Genomic DNA, 22,458 nt, shown 5'->3' with positions numbered 1-22,458 from the left:
CTCCTGCGTTGTCTTGGCTGTGTGCTTAGGGTCGTTGTCCATTTGGAAGGTTACCCTTCACCCCAGTCTGAGGTCCTGAGCGCTTTGGAGCAGGTTTTCAAGGATCTCTCTGTACTTTGCTCCGTTCATATTTCCCTTGATCCTGACTAGTCTCCCAGTCCCTGCCGCTGAAAAACATCCCCACAGCATGATGCTGCCACAAGCATGCTTCACCGTAGGGATGGTGCCAGGTTTCTTCCAGACGTGACGCTTAGCATTCATGCCAAAGAGTTCAATCTTGGTTTCATCAGACCAGAGAATCTTATTTCTCATAGTCTGAGAGTCCTTAAGGTGCCTTTTGGCAAACTCCAAGCGGGCTGTCATGTGCCTTTTACGGAGTAGTGGCTTCCGTCTGGCCACTCTACCAAGGACAATTCTTTCGACCTCATGGCTGTTATTGTTTTTGCTCTGACATGTACTGTCAACTGTGGGACCTTATATAGACAGGTGTGTGCCTTTCCAAATCATGTCCAATCGATTGAATTTACCACAGGTGGACTACAATCAAGCTGTAGAAACATCTCAAGGATGATCAATGGAAACATGATGCACCTGAGCTTAATTTCAAATCTCATAGCAAAGGGTCTGAATACTTATGTAAATAAGGTATTTCTGTTTTTAATTTTTAATACATTTGCAAACATTCCTAAAAATCCTGCTTTTGCTTTGTCATTATGGGGTATTGTGTGTAGATTGATGAGGAAAATGTGTTGTTTAATTTTAGAATAAGGCTGTAACTTAACAACATGTGGTAAAAGGGAAGGGGTCTGAATACTTTCCGAATGCGCTGTATTTCAAACTTACAGGTCCAAGTGGACTCTAAATTAAGCAATTGAAATAACATAAACATGGGCAAAACTATTTCTCCATCCCTTACAATCTCAGATCTGCTATTTCTGGAGGAAAACATATCATGTCGCTCTGTGCACTGCAGGTTCTTGAATAAGAAAGAAACATTTACCAGTCATTGTTTTTATGAGGAATTTTTTCTCACATTCTCAAATGTCTTCCGTCGTCTTGTTTTTATTACAATTAATTAAGGTTATGAACATGAGGCGTCAGGACTTCATGTGTACTTTTGATTTATTTGATTATTACTTACAGAATATCAAACATCTGGTTCTTATCATTTGACATGATGATATGCCACCATTTCACCATGCAGTTGTTTAGCATTTGGCTCATAACAGATCTATGACTGAACCAGCTCTTATGAGACCTGTACCAGTACCAGGAGACATGACTGGTTCAGTAGACCTTGTCACAATGTGTCCCAGCCTAACCTGCAACAGAAACATTTCTAGCTAAAAGAGCAGGAGAGACTAAAAGGAAAGAGAGATTGAAAGTGTGAATGGGAAAGTTGTTGGTTTGTGTTTAAGCCAATCCCAATAGGATAGCTGTGTTTTTACACTCTGAACCAGCCTGCTCTGGTGGAAGTGTTCACAGTGAATATATTGTCTTTTGGGATTCTCTTTATTGTCCGTTTACCTCAGAAGAACTGGAGATGTTATTTCCTCTTTGGAGAAGTCTATTGGAAACGTTTGAAGGAATAGAATGTAGATGCTGACTGAATGGTTGGAGTAGAACATGGGGACATATTGGGCGGATATAGTGGAAAAGCATAATTGAAATATGTGTGACATACTGTAGGCTATAATACCCACATACAAAGAGTAGATAAATACTTTAGGTGAAGGGAAGGTGAAGTCCTAATTATGATTTCTCCTCTCTCTTCCCTTTCAGGGCCCTTCTGGACCCACATTCTGTTCACTTGGACCCTGACAGACGGTCTCAACATCTACATCAACGGGACGTTCAACACCAGCGACCCCACTGGCAACGTGTCCATGAACTATGGGGACCCTTACCCTGACCTGGTCATTGGGACAGGAAATGAGCAGTCCTATGGACACTACGTGACAGGAGCCTTTGATGAGTTTGTCATCTGGGAGAGGGCCCTGTCACCAGAGGAGATCCTCATGTACTACAAAGCTGCCATAGGTAATGTCAGAGGTCACCGTCAGTCTGGAATGTTCCACTTTTTTTTCCCGTGATGTGAAATGTTCACTATGTTCACACTTTCCCCTTGACTTATTGAGGAGACAGGGGTTGGCATTGCCATTGACATTCCGTGCACAGTACTGACGCATGGAATACACAACAAGATATTAAACCGTACAAATCCTCCTCATCTTAAAATCATCTCACATACTCATCTCACACACCATAAAAATGTGGTTTCCGATTCGAGGACTCAACTGACGTTAAACTGAGTGACTGAAGTTTTTTAAAACCATAATGACCTTTTTCATTGCTGCTTTGATTTATCTTGTGTGGTCTAGAATTATTCTGAAACTCAAAAGAAATGGACAATGTCCTCTGTATGGTTCGAGAAATGTTATTCAGAGCATGGTGAAATGGGTATAAGCTAGTAAAAATGGATGAATCACTAGTCATGCTTATGGAAAATAGGAATAATTTGGGTCTGGGCACCCATTCCCTGGGTTTTTGTCTAATAACTAGACCCCACTGTGGAGGACTCAGGTGGTCATGTTGCATGAAGGCATAGCCTTCATTTTCTCAGACATAACAGACATGAACAAGAAGGTTGTTATGGTTATGAAAAGGGTTTTAATATGTTATACCTGTAGATAATGAATGGGACTAAAGAAGAGCAGACTGTTGGAAGGGATGGTTCTAATGTAAAACCATATATGGTCATTTATTGTTGCTAAGTGCACTAATTGATGTGTTATTTACAGACAGCATGATGTCATGACTTCCTTCTAACATCTCTTTGGCTTGTACAGTACCTCAGTGATGTATCTGGCGGTTGATTATCTAAAGAGCAGGTAGAATAGCACAGCACTTCTTTTCATCTATCCCCGGCTGGGGGAAGGTCCACCATTCGTCAGACACGTACCAAGGAATCAGGAATCTTTGTGGCCTGAACAATTCCAGCACTTCTCTAAGCGTTCTATTTGGCATCTAGCTAGTGTTGCTATAGATGACAGGTGGAAGAGCAGTGCTAATGGGACTATATTTCTCCAACTAGGTGATACTTTGACTTACCCTACCACACCAAGCGTTCCTAAAGAAGTCTCCTCTACGATACAAACACTGGTGAGTTCTCAACTTCTCAACACAATGGGGTCTAGTCATTAGCATTTTGCTACATCCGCAATATCATCTGCTAAACATGTGTATGTGACCAGTACGATTTGACTTGATTTGAAATTTGGTGATTTATACGGATTGACCTCTTACCATGGGAAAGTGGATATTTTAAACCGTTTTCAGGGTTTTACTACTAGAACAGACGCAGGAAATTAGGTAGAAGGCTGGTGGTTGAACCGCAATAAACACAAACAATTCATTTCTTATGTAACCATTTTTTTCCCTTTAAGACTGAGGAATTGGAAAAGGGGATATTGAGAACACAAGTGAATAGACCTCTCCCTGTCTATTAAATGGCAGTTGTGGGCGTAGAGTGAAGAAAGTACAGACAGCTGTTCAACACAGCACAAAATGGGTCCCTGTAGGGCATGACGCTGGAAAAAGACCAGCACTCTTTTACAGCAGACTTCTATCCAGAAAGAGTTCTTACTAAGGGTAATGGTCACATAATGTGTTCCTGTGTATATTGGTCCCATTCTGGTCTTTGGAGAGTTTCTGTGGAGAGTAATGCCTGGTGTTTTGTTCCCTCAGGGAGTCACAGATGTGTCCTATTCTATCATTACCAAGCTGAGTGAGGAGATCCACAGCTCCCAGGACCCCGTGCCCATGTTAGGCTTTCTGGAGTCTCTGCCATTCAGCCTGCCCAACAAGACCATCCCCCACGACACTGCCAACAACTTCACACAGGTACAGGAACACAAGGATATATACATGCAAGCGCGCACGACACACACACAAACACACACACACACACCAAAGTAGGTTGTAATAGTTTGTTTCAGATCACAGACGTGATGTGTTGTTGTGTCCCACCCAGGCTTTTCTGAAGAGTGTGGAGGAGGTGTTGTCTTCTGAAGTGGCCAGAGAAGATGAGGTAAGTAAGTTTCAAGTTTTTAATGTCACGTGCATAAGTACAGTGAAATGCCTTTCTTCCCAGCTCTAAACCCAACAATGCACTAATCAATACCAATGTAGTACTAAAAATGACACAAGGTAGAACAAGAACACATTAGAAATAGAAATATGAAATATTTCGAGTTCATAATATCTCTGTGAAGTCACTGTATGGGTTTACAGCAAACTAGCTATATGATAGTGAACTGGGAATATGATCACATTCATTCAGGCTCAAGTTCAGCGCCCTGACACGTGAGATCACAGGAATTCCTGAACAGAGAGACATTTCGAGCGAGTTTGCCGTTACAATGTTCTATACACACTGAACAGGCGCGCTTGTTTTCATGTGAGCAAGCTGAACCAGACGTTCTTAGTGCATGAAAACGTTCTCTTAACGCATGCTACTACTTGGTTTTATGGTCTATCAGTGACAGTTTACCAACTCTCAAAATACAGTAGATACAGTAAGTTGCCAGTGTGTCTCTATGAGTGTGAATGTTGTTATTGGACCGTTTGGAGCAGGAGTCCACCCCAGTGGTCAGTGGGCTGATTGAGACAGTGGACAACGTGATGGTCCAGATGGTGTCCAGCCTGGATTCCAGCCCCAGCCCCCGATCTCTCATCTCACTGGGAGGAAAGTCCTTTGTAGCAGGTCAGTACCGTGACGACGCAACTCTCTCCTGACTATACTGTATGACTCACAGACTGTGGTGTCTTACTGTAAAAAGAACAAGTTAGGGTTGAGAGTTACTCTACTAAGTAGGAAGTTCAAGTAGAGTTTTGAACTAACTGGCTACATACAGTATGTTTCCCTCAGAAGATAGAGATCTGATCAAGCTCAGATAACCATGGTCCTTTCCATGCAACTATTTTGTTTTCCTGTGGACAAGCCTGCGTCGTCTCTCTCCCAGGGGCTCAGTCAAATCTTTGATCCGCCCATGAATCATCACCACCACCAGATAACACTGTGCTTTTGGCTCCCTGTCAGAACCCCTCCAGGTCTGGTGTTGGAGTTAGTTAACCACTCACAGTGCTCCCTCTCTCTCTGTTTCCAACCCCCGACCCCAATAGATTACTCTCTGATGAAGATTCCACAGAACTACAATCTTCCCCATTACCGCTTCCCCATGCAAGGAAAGAACTACATCTCAGTGCCTGGCGAGGCGTTCACCATGCAGTGTGAGTGTCCTACATCCCATTTCACTTTTGTTCTAAAAACATAGAATACATTGAAATACTCACTCTCTCACAGCAATTCATATTTTGTGTGCGTATTACACTGCTCGAATGTAGCATATGCTCAGCTTTCTTTTGTGTCTGGCTCTTACTCCTCCTCAGCACATAGCTTCATTGGCTTGAATGTGAATAAATACTGGCCATTTTTTCTGCACTCTGTTTCTGCTAAGATACATTTGCCTAATCAGTAAGGTCTTGCTATTGGCAGAAGTATATTATGATGGTAGGTTTAAAGACCATTAACATAGCAATGGTAGTGTGTGAGAGAGCCACCGTGAAACTGCTTGACTTCTATGCAGAGGCAATGTATCACTGACTATTTTAGACCCACCAGAGACAGACAGAGAGAGGGATACTTTTCATCCCCTTTACTCTCCATTCAAAAGAAACCCCTCCACTCACAGTGAACTAATTGATTTACTTAGCCCATTGTTAGCGGCGCTGTGAATGCTGGTTTGGCAGTAATTACGGCAGTATTAAAACTGTGTTTGTTAGACTTGTGTTAGGGTCAGATCCATTTGCCTCCACCTGGCCCCCAAACACACTGCGTTGCTACACTAACTTTTAAATAAACCATTTTAATAATCTATTAAAACCTCATTATCAGAAATTGAATATAAATGTTACTGCTGGCAACTTACACTCCTAGATTGAGTTAATGTAGCGTTATGTGTCCTGACACATGGCATACTGTATTAAAGGCACCAAGTGGCGCTTTTATAAGCCAATTAAGTGCAGAGAAAGTGTTACAGATTCTTAAAAATTCTCTTGGACTGAGATACTTCCAAGTATTCATAAAAAGATGCAGATTATGCCTTTTTCTATTATTTTCTTTCTTCCTTAGGAAAGCTTTATAGGCAAACTGGCCACCAACTGATCCCTACAAAGGTCTGGTAGGGGGCATTACAGTCATTACATTCAAAGTTCATTAGATTCAAAACCTTGACTTGTGATGTGAATTCAGATGATTTCATACACAATGTATTTTCAACACCAGTGTTTGTTTTCTTACTCATTGAGGTAGATTTGATTTCATGAAAACGGTACTTTCACCGTCAAACATTTCAGATCCCTCTCTAGTAGTTACCATGTTGTAGATTGCTTACGTGGTGGTGAGAGTGTATAAGATTTGGGCACAGGCCTCCTGCTGTACTGTTTCAGTCATGGCACTGTGACTTGCATAATTTCCCAACACACACGTGGTCCGTGGTCCCCCTCCGTCTCACCCGTGTGTGAGCATACAGCTCTCCAATTAGTCAGGGAGTGCCAACTTGAGGCAGCAAGGCTGCTTAATTAAGTTCCCCTCACTGTGAACATTTTAGCAACGCCTCATCACATTCTCAACCCTGCTATGAGTCTGTGTTTCACCTTTGACCACTCTCTCTCTCCCTCCCTTCCCTTCCCCTCCCTCCCTCCCTCTCTCTCCCTACCTCTTTCCACCTCAGCCCAAACCACAATCGTGGGTCTTTTCTACCACAACATGCACAACTACTACAGAGAGATCAGCCCACTCAGGACCAGGTAAGGGGGATGGGAGGACACATAAAAAGCCCTGATCATACCAAACAGGAATGCTCTCTGTGTAGGAATTATGAATCACTTAAATGTGTGATATAAAGTTATCCTGACCAAACACAGTACAGTAGACAGCACTGTTTAAAGTAAGTTTAGAGCCTGCAAAAGGTAATATAATATTCTCATTTACAAGCATTCAGAAGAGGCTTGAGGTTGTCAAAGCATCTGTTTGGGGACCAATCAGAAAAGTACGCAATAAAGTAAATAGTTTACTTTGCATGCCTTGCAATTAAGAAATACAGTCATTGAGAAGAAGTGATCTCAGAGGATCTAAGGGATGTTATGGCAATAAGTGCTCTGAGCATCAGCCAGGATCACTTCCTGTGTGTCCGCTGTGGTCCCCTGGCGGAGTGGCGCCCCTGTTTCCTGTTGTCCGTAACAGATCATGCCTGGGGCCATTCCTTATCAGCCTCCCACCAGGCTATCTCTCATCTCACCACTTAACCGCCACTGGCTGATACACCCTGCCATTAACTTCATACAGGAACTTGGCCACACACTTCTTTTCCCAATAATAGGGGAAGCATATTACGATAATCCTGTGAAATAAATATTTTACATGAATTTGATTAAAGTAATTTGGTGGTCTAAGCGTAAACAATCTTGTTTGATTTAAAACATGTAGTTACTGGCAGACATCATCAATAGCATAATTGCGTCTAGAAATACAGCTTATTATGCTCAAGGAGTTGGACTGACTGTTGTGGCCCTCAGTACAGCAAATAGCTTTGACTGCCTCTGCAGAAATCCAGAATCTAAGGCTGCGTTTACACCGTTTACACAGGCAGTCCAATTCTGATATTTTGCCCAATTATTGGCAAAAGATTTGATCTAATTGGTCAAAAGACCAATGAGTGGCAAAAGATTACAATTGTGCTGCCTGTGTAAACGCAGCCTAAAAGTACTATGTGTAAGTGACACGGCACTTGGGATCAGTCCGCTTCTGCTACAATATACTTTCTTCTAAACGAGTTTCTCAGTAAAACTGGATGACAATAATAAACACCCATGTTTACAAAGTAGAAAAGCAGTTTATTCAGGAAATTCCAATTGGTGTCAGTATGCCACCATTTTAGAAGGCATAACTTATTTACTTCACATTTGATGATTAGGTTAGTTCCTAATGGTTGTTTCACTCCCCAGTGGGTGAGAATGTCTGTCTGTATAATGATACGGGGGTGTTGCCTCTACAACCTACCGTCACTTACCTGTTGACCTCGAAAAGCTCCTGACGTAATGCTGTGTTTTCACTGTGATTGATGATATGACAGATGTTTCAGAGTCCCACTCTCCTGCTACTGTTCTGAGCCCTCTGTGACACTACCGTGTGCATAAAACACCTCTCATTGGTGTTAGTGACAAATCCTCTCTCTCAGGATCAACGAGGCGGCTGATTTCAAAGACCATAAGATCCAGGTGGCCAGTTTCCTCATCTCACTGAAGGTGGAGCCATCACCTGCCCTGTCCGTCAACCTGTCTGGGGCTCCGCTCATCAAGATCGTCCTCACACACATCCTGGTAAGAGTACATACCAACACACACCGCCCAGGAGTGTATTGAATTACCAAGCTATGACGATGGATTACCATTTTACTGGCCATAAGAAACCATCTCTGTTATGAGTGAAGGACTTGAAAAATTGTGCTGGAAAACTGTTTGGCAATGGTTCTTCAGAAATGGGCATCACAGTTGCTGCTTGCGGGACTGTTACCTTATCGGAAGAAGGTTGTGACTTTGGCTAAGGAGTATCCCCTTTTGTATATTGTTTATTTTTTTGGGGGGGGGGGACTCAGTAGGGGACAGTCACTCAATTAGTCCATGTCAGCAAACTTTTTTTTGATTGGTAAGTTAGTCTAGCCTGCTATCTAACCTAGTAGTCATGGTCGATTTACCAACTGGGGTCCCCCATTGATTTTGTTAGTCACTCTTTTTGTGGCCCCCACCCCCATCAAAATTCCCATCCCTGATCTAGATCATTCCAAAGGCACTCAAAAATACCCCCCTGTTTTCCCTCACAGTATGTCAAAAGAACTGTGTTTCTTGTGAACAGTGGATCGTAAAGCTCAGTACTCACCAACACAAAGACAAAGGATATTTATTTTTGTTCCCATTAGTCCCAACCTCTTCATTTTCCTTAACAAAGCATGATGCTTCCCGAAAGAAAAGTGATTATCAACATTTGAACTGGAGGCTTTGTGCACTTTGAAAGGAACAACCATTTGAGTTTATGAACAACATATTTTTTGCCTTTCTGCTTTGTGGCAGGGATTTAGTGGCGAAAGTGTTGCCAGCTTCTTTAGTCCTCTCCCATGGCATTTGAAACCCATAATGAAAGTTAACTTAGAAAACGTGTATTGCGATTGTTAGCCCTACTGTAAATGCAGAAATGCAATGGAGAGCTCTATAGTCCATCCATAGAGTGATCTTAAGTCATCAACTTCAAGTCAAACACTTCTCCATAAACACTCAATAGTTGGAGAAGGGCAAAATGACCTCCACAAGATATCATCCAATAGTAATTTTATCCAATAATTTTTTAACAAAAATAAGATGTGATATTTTTCCATCAGCTAACATAAGTAGCCCCAGTCCATTTCACTTCTAGAGAATGTGCTTCCCCTGCCATGTGAGCTGCTCAGTTGAAAATATTCACTTGCTATTAAAGTGAATCACCATCAAAGGTATTTTTTTCCTTCCGTCTCTCTTAAGAGCACAAATTAAAACCATGCGGCTTTGTGAAACCATGGCAATGGGCTTTGTTTGCCTCCATTTTCCCATGGAAATAAATGTTTATGCTGCAAGGATCTGACCAGGTTCATGTGACATGATTTTAGCAGACACCACGAGAGAGGGGAGAGTCTCCTCTATTATTAAGTGCTGGAGATGCATTTCAGTACTCTTTCATCTTGATTCAAGGTGTTTCTATTTACACTCACTTACACTGCCTTACCGCTTGTTGTTATGGTGACAAAATAAAGTATTGATAAAGCAATGGTTTTCACAGATATGAACATTGGTCATGTGACAGGAAAAGTTTGGACCTCAACTCCAGTGACACCAAATATTTTATGGCAAATTACCGTACAGTATGTGATTTTGGTTTTTGACTTGGGAACTCCCAAGTGCCAACACCTAACGTAAGACAATGGTTGAGACTTATGTTTAGAAGTTGCATACCTCACACATCACTTTTTGGCTGTAACCTTAACCAGAAAAAAAAGTAAATATGCTATTACTGGTCTGTTGTGAGCCGGTGGATAGATTCAGGCCAAAAGTGACTGACTATTTTGGGAATTTTTATGTCTTTGGGAGCTGGTGGATACTTATCACCCTCCAAACTAGGAGAGAAGGAGAACTGCTCACCCACTATGTGGAAGACCTTTCCCGTCATTGTTCACTCTGCTTTTTACTGCCTGTCCAAGTCCACTCCCTAATGACTTCCCGTGGCGTGCCTCCATTGCTCAGGGGTAACTAAATGATTTGTGATGGACCCTTCTGTTTTCCCAACGCTTTTAGCCAGCAAGAGCAGAGAGAGACATCTAGTCACTTTATTAAAGTCTGAGCAGGGTAATTGTGTCAGCAGCAGCATAGTCCTGTCAGCTCCCCCATATTTCACCGTCCTGGTCATGGTGCCATGGTAACAACAGATCCTGTGTATTAGTAACACTGTAGTACAGGGATCATCAACTAGATTCAGCCGCGGGCCGATTTATGGTCGGGGGCTGGAACATAATTACAAATAATTTATAAACTGAAAATTGACTGCAAGAAGCCCAAACAGGTATAATATTTGACTAAAACATAATAATTTCAAACCTTGCTTACATTTGTATACGATCACGTCTCTTTGTAGTGCTTTGTGTGGGCAAGTGGTTTGCTGATGTCAATGTTGTGAACAGAGTGCCTCATGGTGGCAGTGGGGTTATGGTATGGGAAGGCATAAGCTACAGACGACAAACACAATTTTATCGATGTAAATTTGAATGCACAGAGATACCGTGATGAGATCCTGAGGTCCATTGTCGTGCCATTCATCCTCCGCCATCACCTCATGTTTCAAATCAAATCAAACATTATTTGTAACATGCGCCAAATAAAACAAGTGTAGACCTTACCGTGAAATGCTTACTTACAAGTCCTTAAACAACAGTGCAGTTCAAGAAGAGTTAAGAAAATATTTACCAAATAAACCAAAAAATAATAAAAAAGTAGCACAATAAAACAACAATAACAAGGCTATATACAGGGGGTACCGGTACCGAGTCAGTGTGCGGGGGTACAGGTTAGTTGAGGTAATTTGTACATGTAGGTAGGGGTGAAGTGACTATGCATAGATAATAAACAGTGAGTAGCAGCAGTGTACAAAACAAATGGAGGGGAAGGAGGGGTGTCAATGTAAATAGTCCGGTGGTCATTTGATTAATTGTTCAGCAGTCTTATGGCTTGGGGGTAGAAGCTGTTAAGGAGCCTTTTGGTCCTAGACTTGGCGCTCCAGTACAGCTTGTCGTGTGGTAGCAGAGAGAACAGTCTATGACTTGGGTGACTGGAGTCTGACAATTTTATGGGCTTTCCTCTGACACCGCCTATTATATAGGTCCTGGGTGGCAGGAAGCTTGGCCCAGTGATGTACTGGGCCATACGCACTACCCTCTGTAGCGCCTTACGGTCAGATGCCGAGCAGTTGCCATACCAGTCGGTGATGCAACCGGTCAGGATGCTCTCGATGGTGCAGCTGTAAAAGTCTTTGAGGATCTGGGGACCCATGCCAAATCTTTTCAGTCTCCTGAAGGGGAATAGGTTTTGTTGTGCCCACTTCACAACTGTCTTGGTGTGTTTGGACCATGATAGTTCATTGGTGATGTGGACACCAAGGAACTTGAAACTCTCAACCCGCTCCACTACAGCCCCGTCGATATTATTGGGGGCCTGTTCGGCCCGCCTTTTCCTGTAGTCCACGATCAGCTCCTTTGTCTTTCTCACGTTGAGGGTGTGGTTGTTGTCCTGGCACCACACTGCCAGTTCTCTGACCTCCTCCATATAGGCTGTCTCATCGTTGTCGGTGATCAGGCCTACTACTGTTGCGTCGTCAGCGAACTTAATGATGGTCTTCGAGTCGTGTTTGGCCACGCAGTCATGGGTGAAAAGGGAGTACAGGAGGGGACTAAGTACACACCCCTGAGGGTCCCCAGTGTTGAGTATCAGCGTGGCAGACTTGTTGTTGCCTACACTTACCACCTGGGGATGGCCCGTCAGGAAGTCCAGGATCCAGTTGCAGAGGGAGGTGTTTAGTCCCAGGTTCCTTAGCTTAGTGATGAGCTTCATGGGCACTATGGTGTTGAACGCTGAGCTGTAGTCAATGAACAGCATTCTCACATGTTCCTTTTTTCCAGGTGGGAAAGGGCAGTGTGGAGCGCGATTGAGATTGTGTCATCTGTGGATCTGTTGGGGGGGGTATGCGAATTGGAGTGGGTCTAGGGTGTCCGGGAGGATGCTGTTGATGAGAGCCATGATCAGCCTTTCAATGCACTTCATGGCTATCTCAGTGGGTGCTACAGGGCGGTAAAACATTTAGGCAGGTTACCTTCGCTTCCTTGGGCACAGGGACTATGGTGGTCTGCTTGAAACATGTAGGTATTACAGACTTGGTCAGGGAGAGGTTGAAAATGTCAGTGAAGACACTTGCCAGTTGGTCCGCGCATGCTTGGAGTACACGTTCTGGTAATCTGTCTGGCCCCGCGGCTTTGTGAATGTTGACCTGTTTAAAGATCTTGCTCACATCAGCTACCGAGAGCGTTATCACACAGTCATCCAGAACAGCTGGTTTTCTTGTGCATGCTTCAGTGTTGCTTGCCTCGAAGTGAGCACAAAAGGCATTTAGCTCGTCTGGTAGGCTCGTGTCAATGGGCAGCTCCCGTCTGGGTTTCTCTTTGTAGTCCGTAATAGTTTTCAATCCCTGCCACATCCGACGAGCGTCAGAGCCAGTGTAGTAGGCTTCAATCTTAATCCTGTATTGACACTTTGCTTGTTTGATGATGGTTCGTCTGAGGGCGTAGCAGGATTTCTTACAAGCATCTGGATTAGTGTCCCGCTCCTTGAAAGCGGCAGCTCTAGCCTTTAGCTCGATGCGGATGTTGCCTATAATCCATGGCTTCTGTTTGGGATATGTACGTACGGTCACTGTGGGGACGACGTTGTCGATGCACTTATTGATGAAGTCGATGACTGAGGTGGTGTACTCCTCAATGCCATTGGATGAGTCCTGGAACATATTCCAGTCTGTGCTAGCAAAACAGTCCTGTAGCGTAGCATCCGTGTCATCTGACCACTTCCGTATTGAGTGAGTCACTGATACTTCCTGCTTTAGTTTTTGCTTGGAAGCAGGAATCAGGAGGATAGAATTATGGTCAGATTTGCCAAATGGAGGGTGGGGGAGAGCTTTGTATGCATCTCTGTGTGTGGAGTAAAGGTGGTCTATAATTTTTTTCCCTCTGGTTGCATATGTGACATGCTGATAAAAATGTGGTAAAACTGTTTTAAGTTTGCCTGCATTAAAGTCTCCAGCCACTAGAAGCGTCACTTCTGGATGAGCATTTTCTTGTTTGCTTATGGCCTTCTAGAGTTGGTTGAGTGCGGTCTTAGTGCCAGCATCGGTCTGTGGGGGTAAATAGACGGCTACGAATAATATAGATGAGAACTCTCTTGGTAGATAGTGTGGTCTACAGCTTATCATAAATTACTCTACCTCAGGCGAGCAATACCTCAAGACTTCTTTAATATTAGACGTCGTGCACCAGCTGTTATTGACAAATAGACACACACCCCCACCCCTCGTCTTACCAGACGTAGCTTCTCTGTTCTGCTGGTGCGTATTCTGCCAGCTCTATATTATCCATGTCGTCGTTCAGTCACGACTGGGCGAAACATAAGATATTACAGTTTTTAATGTCCCGTTGGTAGGATAATCTTAATTGTAGGTCATCAATTTAATTTTCCAATGATTGCACGTTAGACAGTAGGACGGATGGCAGTGGGAGTTTACTCGCCTACGGATTCTCAGAAGGCAGCCCGATCTGCGCTCCCTTTTCCTCCGCCTTTTCTTCACGCAAATGACAGGGATTTGGGCCTGTTCCCGGGAAAGCAGTGTATCCTTCTCGTCGGACACGTTAATGGAAAAAGCTTCTTCCCGTTCACGGTGAGTAGTCGCTGTCCAGAAGTTATTTTCGGTCAGAAGAGACGGTAGCAGCAACATAAGTTACAAACAACACAAAAAACTAAGAAAATAGCAAAGTTGGTTAGGAGCATGTAAAACATCAGCCATCCTCTTCGGCGCCGTCTTCGGCACCATGATAATGCAGTGGTTCCCAACCCTTTTCGGTTACTGTATCACCAACTGAAATTTTCTCTGCCCGGAGTACCCCTGAAGTACCCCCTCATGTGCCTTTTACAAGTAAGTCTATGGTCTCATGAGTTTTCTCAAGTACCCCTGTGGATAGGCCAAGTACCCGCAGGGGTCCTAGTACCCCTGGTTGGGAACCACAGTGATAATGCACGGCCCCATATTGCAAGGATCTATACACAATTCCTGGAAGCTGAAAATGTCCCAGTTCATCCATGGCCTGCATACTTACCAGACATGTCACCCATTGAGCATGTTTGGGATGCTCTGGATTGACGTGTATGACAGTGTGTTCCAGTTCCCGCCAACCCATTGAGCATGTTTGGGATGCTCTGGATTGACGTGTAAGACAGCGTGTTCCAGTTCCCGCCAATATCCAGCAACTTCGCACAACCATTGAAGAGGATGTGGGGCAACATTCCACAGGCAACAATCAACAGCCTTATCAACTCTTTGCGAAGGAGATGTGTCGCACTACATGAGGCAAATGGTAGTCACACCAGATACTGACTGGTTTTCTGGTCAGTGACAGTGTCACTGACCAGTCGTAATGATCTATAATGACCTTGTGTTATGGCTATTTGCATCGTTCACAAGGGAGTCCAAACAGGTCTGAGCGGATGGCCAGTGAATCTGACCTTGCATCCATGATTGATAACCTGTGAGCTCAGAGCCTCATCAAACATCTAGCGAGGTCATTTCATTCCGGAGCTAACTGGCTGTGTCGTATCTGTCTGGTCCAAAGTGACGCCACGCCAGCCAACAGGGTTCTGGGGAGCAGCTCCGATACGGAGCGAAGGTGTTATCAGGTCTGCCAGAAGCCCATGAGCTTTCTCACGCTATTCTGCGCTGTTGCTGATTGGGCCTTGGCTCCAACCGTGATTTATTAGCTCTGTCCGATGTGGGTCTGGCGTGGGAGGGTCAGCGGAGAGGAGAGAGGGGCACTGGGGTCTGTAGTTAAACATTAATACATACATAAAACCCCCACTCCTCCTCCTCTTCGCTCAAAGCATTACACTGATGGTATGAGGTGAAGAAATGGAAAGTGTGATTTCACGGAATGCCGGTGTTGCTCAGTGTCAAAATTGAAAGGATTAAAAAAAAGGTTTTGACAAGCAAGACTTGAGTTTACAGGCCAATAAAACGGTGTTCTGGAGTGGCGGCGGCAGCAGCTCCATGAGAGAGACAGTGGGGAGCGGAGGAATGGAGAGGACGTAGTGTAGGAGCGCTGGTGGCCTCTGTCTGTCTCGCCCAGAACTGACCCACACATTCATACTGTACTGCAGCAGCCACTTTTATCAGGTGCTGGAATGAAAGAGCTAGTATGAATGCTCGGTGTCATATTGACTTCATTTTATAGATCTTGCTTTTTCCCTGTAATTGATCACATTTTTATCCATCTGCTGTATGTCTGCTTAATTAAAAAAGGGGTGTGAGGATGAGAGAGTGTTTGGAGGGGAGAGCAGGCTAGTGATTGCAAGTCTAGTAGACTTTCAGGAGCTTCCAAATAAGGGTGGAATTAATTACTAATCAAGAACTGGGAAAATAAACCCACCAAAACCTTTTTTAAGAACCCTGATACCCAATATTTTTTAAACAAGTAAGCCAAAGATGGTATCAGTCGTCTTTGCCACAAGCAGTCTTTATTGCCAGTTTTTATAACTCCCAGTACACATCCAACCCAAACCCTGTGGGTGTCTCTCTCTTTCTTTCTCTCTCTCTCTCCTTTTCTTTCTTCCTTTCTTTCTCTCTCTCTCTTTTTTCTTTCTTTCTCTCTCTCTTTCCCTTTCTCTCACTCACTCTCTCTTTCTCTCCCTCCAACACAGACTTGCTTACATATTTGGGCCAGCTCGCTGATCAATCGCAGATGGAGGTCTGGCGATTGCTATCCTCCTCTTGCCAGGAGCTTTGCATTGAGGGTCTCTCTTTCCCCCGCCCTATTTTCTCTCTCTCTCCCCCTTGCGCTGTTCCCCTTTCCCAAAGTTACTCAAATGGAACTTCCTTTTAATTTCCTGGTGCAAAAGATAAAGTGACGGTGTGGCACATATTTCAAGGAAAGATTCACCCATTTTGAATGTTATATAGATTTTGTGCATCTCTGTGGGATGTTCTATCGATTACCGGGGTAATTTCATGTTTTCATGTGTATCTAAGCTATTGCCGTTCAAGCAGGCAGAAATACAACCAGTATGACGAGTTTTGCATGATGCAACACATGAAATGGCCCAGGGAATCGATAGAACATCGCTCAGAGATGCACAAAAACTATATAACATTGAAAATGTCTGAATCTTTCCTTAAAGTAACATTCTCCCATATTAACAGAACTCAATGAAAATACCTATATCTCAGAATAAACTTGGTGTAGTGTGATTGTTTTATCCCAGCAAGGCCAGCATATAATTTCAACAAAATGCCATATTATTTTGCAATCAAGGATATTGCAATATAACTAGAGTGAGCTTGTTAGACTTCCAGATCTTGGCCTTCTGCTCTATCAAAACAAAATGGCAACTTCCAGCATTTAATTGGCTTCACTTTTCTTCATACTTATCAACACTTACATAGTTGTTTTGTGTGTATACCTTGGAGGCTCAACTCAGACCACAGCTGCAAGCCTTACATTTCCCCTGACATCATGACCTCACTCTGCTCTGGGCCTGTTGTGTTGTGAAGCTATGCTCAGATGTTTCCTCCACGGTCCTTGCTATCTGGGCTCCTTGGGACATCCCTACCACATTGAAGTTGACATTTAAAATGGTTAAGGTATGGTTAGAGTAAGGGTTAGGGTTTAGGGTAGGGACAGCCCAAGGATCCTGGATGGCACTAACCGTTCTTCCACATCCTCTAAATTAGTTGGTGTGTCTGACACCATGGAGCTTCATATCATAGCAATATTAGCCGGTTTATTAAGCCCAAACTGTCCTGGGGTTAGCTCAGACCCACCAATTAAAAGTGGACCCCAGTCTGAAATAATATCATAACAGATCCCAAGTCAGTTATGTGTGACTAAAGCTCTGCTGTGATCCTAACCTGCTGTGCTGAGTGCTTTGGTCCATTGTGCCTGCTGGACTGGATAGTGTTTCACTGCACCTCTGTGTGCCTGTCCCAGACATAGAGCAATAAAGTGTTTCCTTTTGTGGCTAATTTTAACTACAGTAAGTGTTGCCATGGGGATATGCATATGTTTGCACTTTCTACATGTTATATAGTGGAACCAGACACCGGGTTTAGCTCTACCTGAAGTCTCCTGTTTATTGAAATACTAAGGCAACAAAGGAAGTTCATTCACGTTTTTTTGGTGTAGTGGTGTAGCTGATGTAGTTTGAGTTTCAAGCCTCTCATTGTCTCTGCAGACGGTTGTGCTGTTAGACTAGTTTTCAGTGGCTGAAGATTGTATCTGTCCCACACCACACACCTCAGAGTAATTCTAAATTACACCCTGTCTCTCTCCATGCCCTCAATTAGATTGCTATGTCGAAACGTGGGGAAATTGAAAAGATATGGGTGACTTTATTTTTATTAATTGTGTTTTACATAAGACATGAATTTCAAGGTTCAGTGCTGTCAAAAACGTGATTTTTCTGTGTTTTATATATATTTCCCCACTATGATTTTGGAATAATACTGTGAACATTTTGAAAATGATGTTGTCCTTATAGTGTAAGAGCTGTTTGATAAGACCGCCTGAAATTTCAGCCTGTTTTTGTGGGATGGAGCTTTGGCCTGCCTGGTGACACAATTAGTTAATAGACCAATAAGAAAGAGAGTTTCAAACCTCTCTGCCGACAACGGCTAGTTATAGATTTCTCCGCCCCTCTCAGATCACTCCCAGACAGTCCTAGCAAAATTATTTCTTGAGAAATTGATCTTTGCTTGTGACCATTTTAATTTAAAACAATCACAGTAAGGTACTTAATCGTTACTCAGAAATGATTTGATATTGAGATAAAAATGGCTGTAAATGTATTGTCCACAATATTTATTTAGACTGCATTGCATTTGAAACAAGTCTTACTCCAGACTAGCAATGCCAGGCCAGAGAATGTGGGTTAGTGTGGTAGAGCTGGACAGTGTGTCGAGAGAGTTTGTGTGTCAGTCTGGTATTTGTCTGTACGTTAGAGAACATATGGTGGTGTTGGGCTTAGTTTTGATGGATTGGTAGTGTCATGGTTGCTGTACAGTATATACAGTATTCCTGTATCAATGTGTCAGAATCACTGCATTGAAGCCTACAAGAGGTCCACATGAGAGTGAGCCACCATCCATACGCCCTTCCCTCTCTTTTTGCGCTTTATTTCTTCTGTCTTAGAACCAGCTGTCAAAAGCTAGTATTCATTTTGGCCTGGAATAGTCTGATGTCTTTGGATTTGAGAAGGCGGGTCCTGTCAGTGGTTGGGGAGGTTAGTTCAACCACAGAGAGGGCTTGACATCCAGCTCTGGCAATCATGGGAGGTCTGAAAGATGCCGCAGTGCAGAGAGGAGCTCGAAGAGTTTGGTGGGTATGTCATGTAGGGGGCTTATATGCAGATGTTATGTGTGAGTTTGTATTTTTACCTCGTCATTCTGTCCATGGACATTGTGAGATTGTCTTCAAAGACGTCAAGCTTTGCATTGACATTAACTAGCTAAAGCACAACATTTGTTCATATGACCAGAATAGACATATCAGAATGTAGCCGGTATTTATCCTGTTGGCAGGGCAGACGTGGAAGGCCATTCTTTCACCATGACGACAGATGCGGGGAGGGGGGCTATTCGTTAATCACCAGCATATGCCACTCATCCCTGAAGCATAATACTCCCTACGAATCTCCCCCAAATGTTGTTATGCAACACGCTGCCACATGATAGGCGTGTTGTCATGATGTCATGGCAGCTGAAAAATACCCCGTTCACCCCTAAAGAGTTGCATAACCATTAACTATACTCCTTACTGAGCTGCAGGATTCTCGATCCATACTCTATTGTATGCCCTGATTCAACGATTAGATGGATGTCACTGGTCTCTCATTTTTTGTGATGTAGGCCTAGTGGGTTGACAGAACAGTTGAGACAAACTGCTTTCTTCGCTACTCATTTAATGATCTCTGAGGAAAGAGAGAGGGGAACTACAGTAGTTTACTACTATCTGTATCTCTTACTCCCTTTCTCTCACTCTCACTCTGTCACTTATTCTCTACCTCCCTCTGGCAGTCTCATTCTCTTCTTCTTTCCCTCAATCTGCCTTTCAGTCTCTGTCTGTCTTTCTCTCTCCTCCGTTCTCTGTCTCTTTCTCTCTGACTGTTTCTCTGTCTCTGTCTTTCTCTCTCCTCGACTCTCTTTCTCTTCCTCATATGAGGTTTGAAGTGATTTCCAAGGCTAATTTTGCTAGCCCTCTGTTGTTAATACATTGATGGACCGGAGCGCTCTATCCTGGAAGACGGTGAGGCTGCAGGGCACCAGGAAGACGAGGGAGCAGTGGCAGGCGCACACACACATACACACACACAGACACACGCACACACACAGACTTACACACACACACACACACACACACACAGACCAGATGACATCTCTCGCTCTCTCTCGCTCTCTTTCTGCATTCTAACACTGAGGAGAGACTCAACTCCACATCACTCTCTCTACTCTCGCTCTCCCCAGATATGGGCTCAGAAACACCCAACAGACATGTCAGAACAACAACCACTGTGTCGCCACAGAGACATTGTGACTGGATAATACCACATCTCCCATCTGTGACTGTCCGTTTCGTCAGTGTGCTTTTCAACGTGGGTCTGGTCCATGTCAGAGCTTGTAACATTTTGCCTCTCCGTAATCACTCAATGTGGAAAATTTGTCCCCTAGTCTTCTCTCTAACATAATAGCATCAATGTTTCAGCGATAGAAGAGAACAAATGTTCCAGAGTAAAGGAATGCCTGATGGCAGAGGGACTAGTTCTTTCTCTTCCTGGACTGTGAATGGATCCTAGTTGTACCTCACCCTCCCATCTGCTTCTATTTACACCCACCAAGAACCAGTGAGTTATTAAACCCCACAGGGCCCTATAAACTCTCCCAGAGGGTCTCTCGCACCTCGTCAAAGACAGACGTTTCCCATGCTGATGGGCTGCATGTGTGCTGCTTTCAAGGCCTGTCTATGGAGCACACAGTCCTACACACGAGTCCTTTCTGTACATAAAGCACAATGTTCAGGTGAGCAGCACACTGCTCTACACAGGGTGATCTAAGTACAGACAGCACAAGAGCATTTAGCTATTGTGTGAGTTAAGCGAAAATCACACACAAAATATATACTATGAAGGCAAGAGTTTGGCCCATAGCTAACATTATAAGGTAATATGAAGCAGAGAGTGTATGGTAGGGCCAGGAAACAGACACATGCACAAGGCATCGTGCCTCACTGTCAGATTCACTCTCCCGCTCACTCACTTTTTCCAGAAGGGAATAGAGACAGTTCATCTCAACACTCTGATCTAATTTCTCCATTAAGGCCCAGGGAATAAGGAGAGGTGGGTCTGCTATAGATGTTACACAATGCCAGCCTATGAATACTTTGTTTTGTGTTGAGGAAAGATTGGATGGAGCGTTAGGGTGAACCTGAAACCATAGCCAGGCCCTAATTACCACATTCCTTCAACCATTAGCTCACTGTCTCTGGGGACTGATTAAAGGAATTATATGTAAAAAGTGAGTTATAATCAAATAAAATGACAGTAAGGAGTCTCACACAATGTAATAATCACCTTTGCTGCGGGGTTGAGCCTTTGTTATGATCTAGCTCGGGGGTGTCAAACCCGTCAGGGTGTCCAATACGGCCTGGGTGGTTCAGGTAAATTGATTCAATTGAGATTTTATGTGACCGGCCTACAGTACACACAATACCCCATAATGTCAAAGTGGAATTCTGTTTTTTTGGAATGTTTTACAAATTGATTAACAATGAAAATCTGAAATGTCTTGAATCAATAAGTACTCAACTCCTTTGTTATGGCAAGCCTAAATAAGTTCAGGAGTAAAAATGTGCTTAACAAGTCACATTATATGTTGCTCTGTGTGCAATTAAAGTGTTTAACATGATTTTTGAATGACTACCTCATCTCTGTACCCCACACATACAATTATCTGTAAGGTCCCTCAGTAAAGCAGTGAATTTCAACACAGATTCAACCACGAAGATCAGGGAAATTTTCCAATGCCTCGCAAAGAAGGGCACCTATTGGTAGATGGGTAAAAAAAAAGCAGACATTGAATATCCCTTTGAGCATGGTGAACTTATTAATTACACTTTGGATGGTGTATAAATACACCAGTCACTACAAAGATACAGGTGTCCTTCCGAACTCAGTTGCCGGAGAGGAAGAAAGCCGCTCAGGGATTTCACCATGGGGCCAATGGTGACTTCAAAACAGTTACAGTTTCATGGCTGTGATAGGAGAAACCTGAGGATGGATCAACAACATTGTAGTTACTCCATAATACTAACCTAATTGTCAGAGTGAAAAGAAGGAAGTCTGTACAGAACAAAAAATATTCCAAAACATGCATCCTGTTTGCAACAGTGCACTAAAGTAATACTGCAAAAAATGTGGCAAAGCAATTCACTTTTTGTCCTGAATACAAAGTGTTATGTTTGGGGCAAATCCAATACAACACATTAATGAGTACCACTCTCGATATTTTCAAGCATAGTGGTGGCAGGATCAAGTTATAGGTATGCTTGTAATCGTGCCTTCAAAAAGTATTCACACCCCTTTACTTTTTCCACATTTTGTTGTGTTACAGCTTGAATTTTAAATTGATTACATTTTTTATTTTAGGATAAAAAAGAAAGGAATGGAGCCAAGCACAGGCAAAAACCTAGAGGAAAACCTGGTTCAGTCTGCTTTCCACCAGACACTGGGAGATTAATTCACGTTTCAGCAGGACAATAATCTAAAACACAAGGCCAAATCTACATGGGAGTTGCTTACCAGGAAGTCAGTTAATGTTCCTGAGTGGCCAGTGACAGTTTTGACTTGAATCCACTTGAAAATCTATGGCAAGCACTTAAAATGGTTGTCCAGCAATGATCAACAACCAATGTGACAGAGCTTGAAGAATTTAGAAAATAATAATGGGCAAATGTTGCACAATCC

At 43.3% G+C, this 22,458-nt stretch overlaps 1 protein-coding gene across 3 annotated transcripts in view; it reads left to right on the top strand.

Moving 5' to 3' along the window:
- Positions 1–22,458, top strand: part of LOC115200040 (adhesion G-protein coupled receptor D1) — a 47,025-nt gene that overhangs the window by 5,352 nt on the left and 19,215 nt on the right. For all 3 annotated transcript variants that reach the window (XM_029762717.1, XM_029762716.1, XM_029762715.1), the window contains 8 exons: positions 1,783–2,040; positions 3,095–3,162; positions 3,748–3,903; positions 4,034–4,090; positions 4,636–4,765; positions 5,185–5,292; positions 6,795–6,870; positions 8,301–8,442. In XM_029762717.1, coding sequence (XP_029618577.1) covers positions 1,783–2,040; positions 3,095–3,162; positions 3,748–3,903; positions 4,034–4,090; positions 4,636–4,765; positions 5,185–5,292; positions 6,795–6,870; positions 8,301–8,442 — 995 coding nt within the window. The remainder of the gene's footprint in view (positions 1–1,782; positions 2,041–3,094; positions 3,163–3,747; positions 3,904–4,033; positions 4,091–4,635; positions 4,766–5,184; positions 5,293–6,794; positions 6,871–8,300; positions 8,443–22,458) is intronic.

Source organism: Salmo trutta, chromosome 9 (genome assembly GCF_901001165.1).
Source record: "Salmo trutta chromosome 9, fSalTru1.1, whole genome shotgun sequence".
NCBI classification, from domain to species: Eukaryota; Metazoa; Chordata; class Actinopteri; order Salmoniformes; family Salmonidae; genus Salmo; species Salmo trutta.
This window is presented reverse-complemented; position numbering and strand designations above follow the sequence as displayed.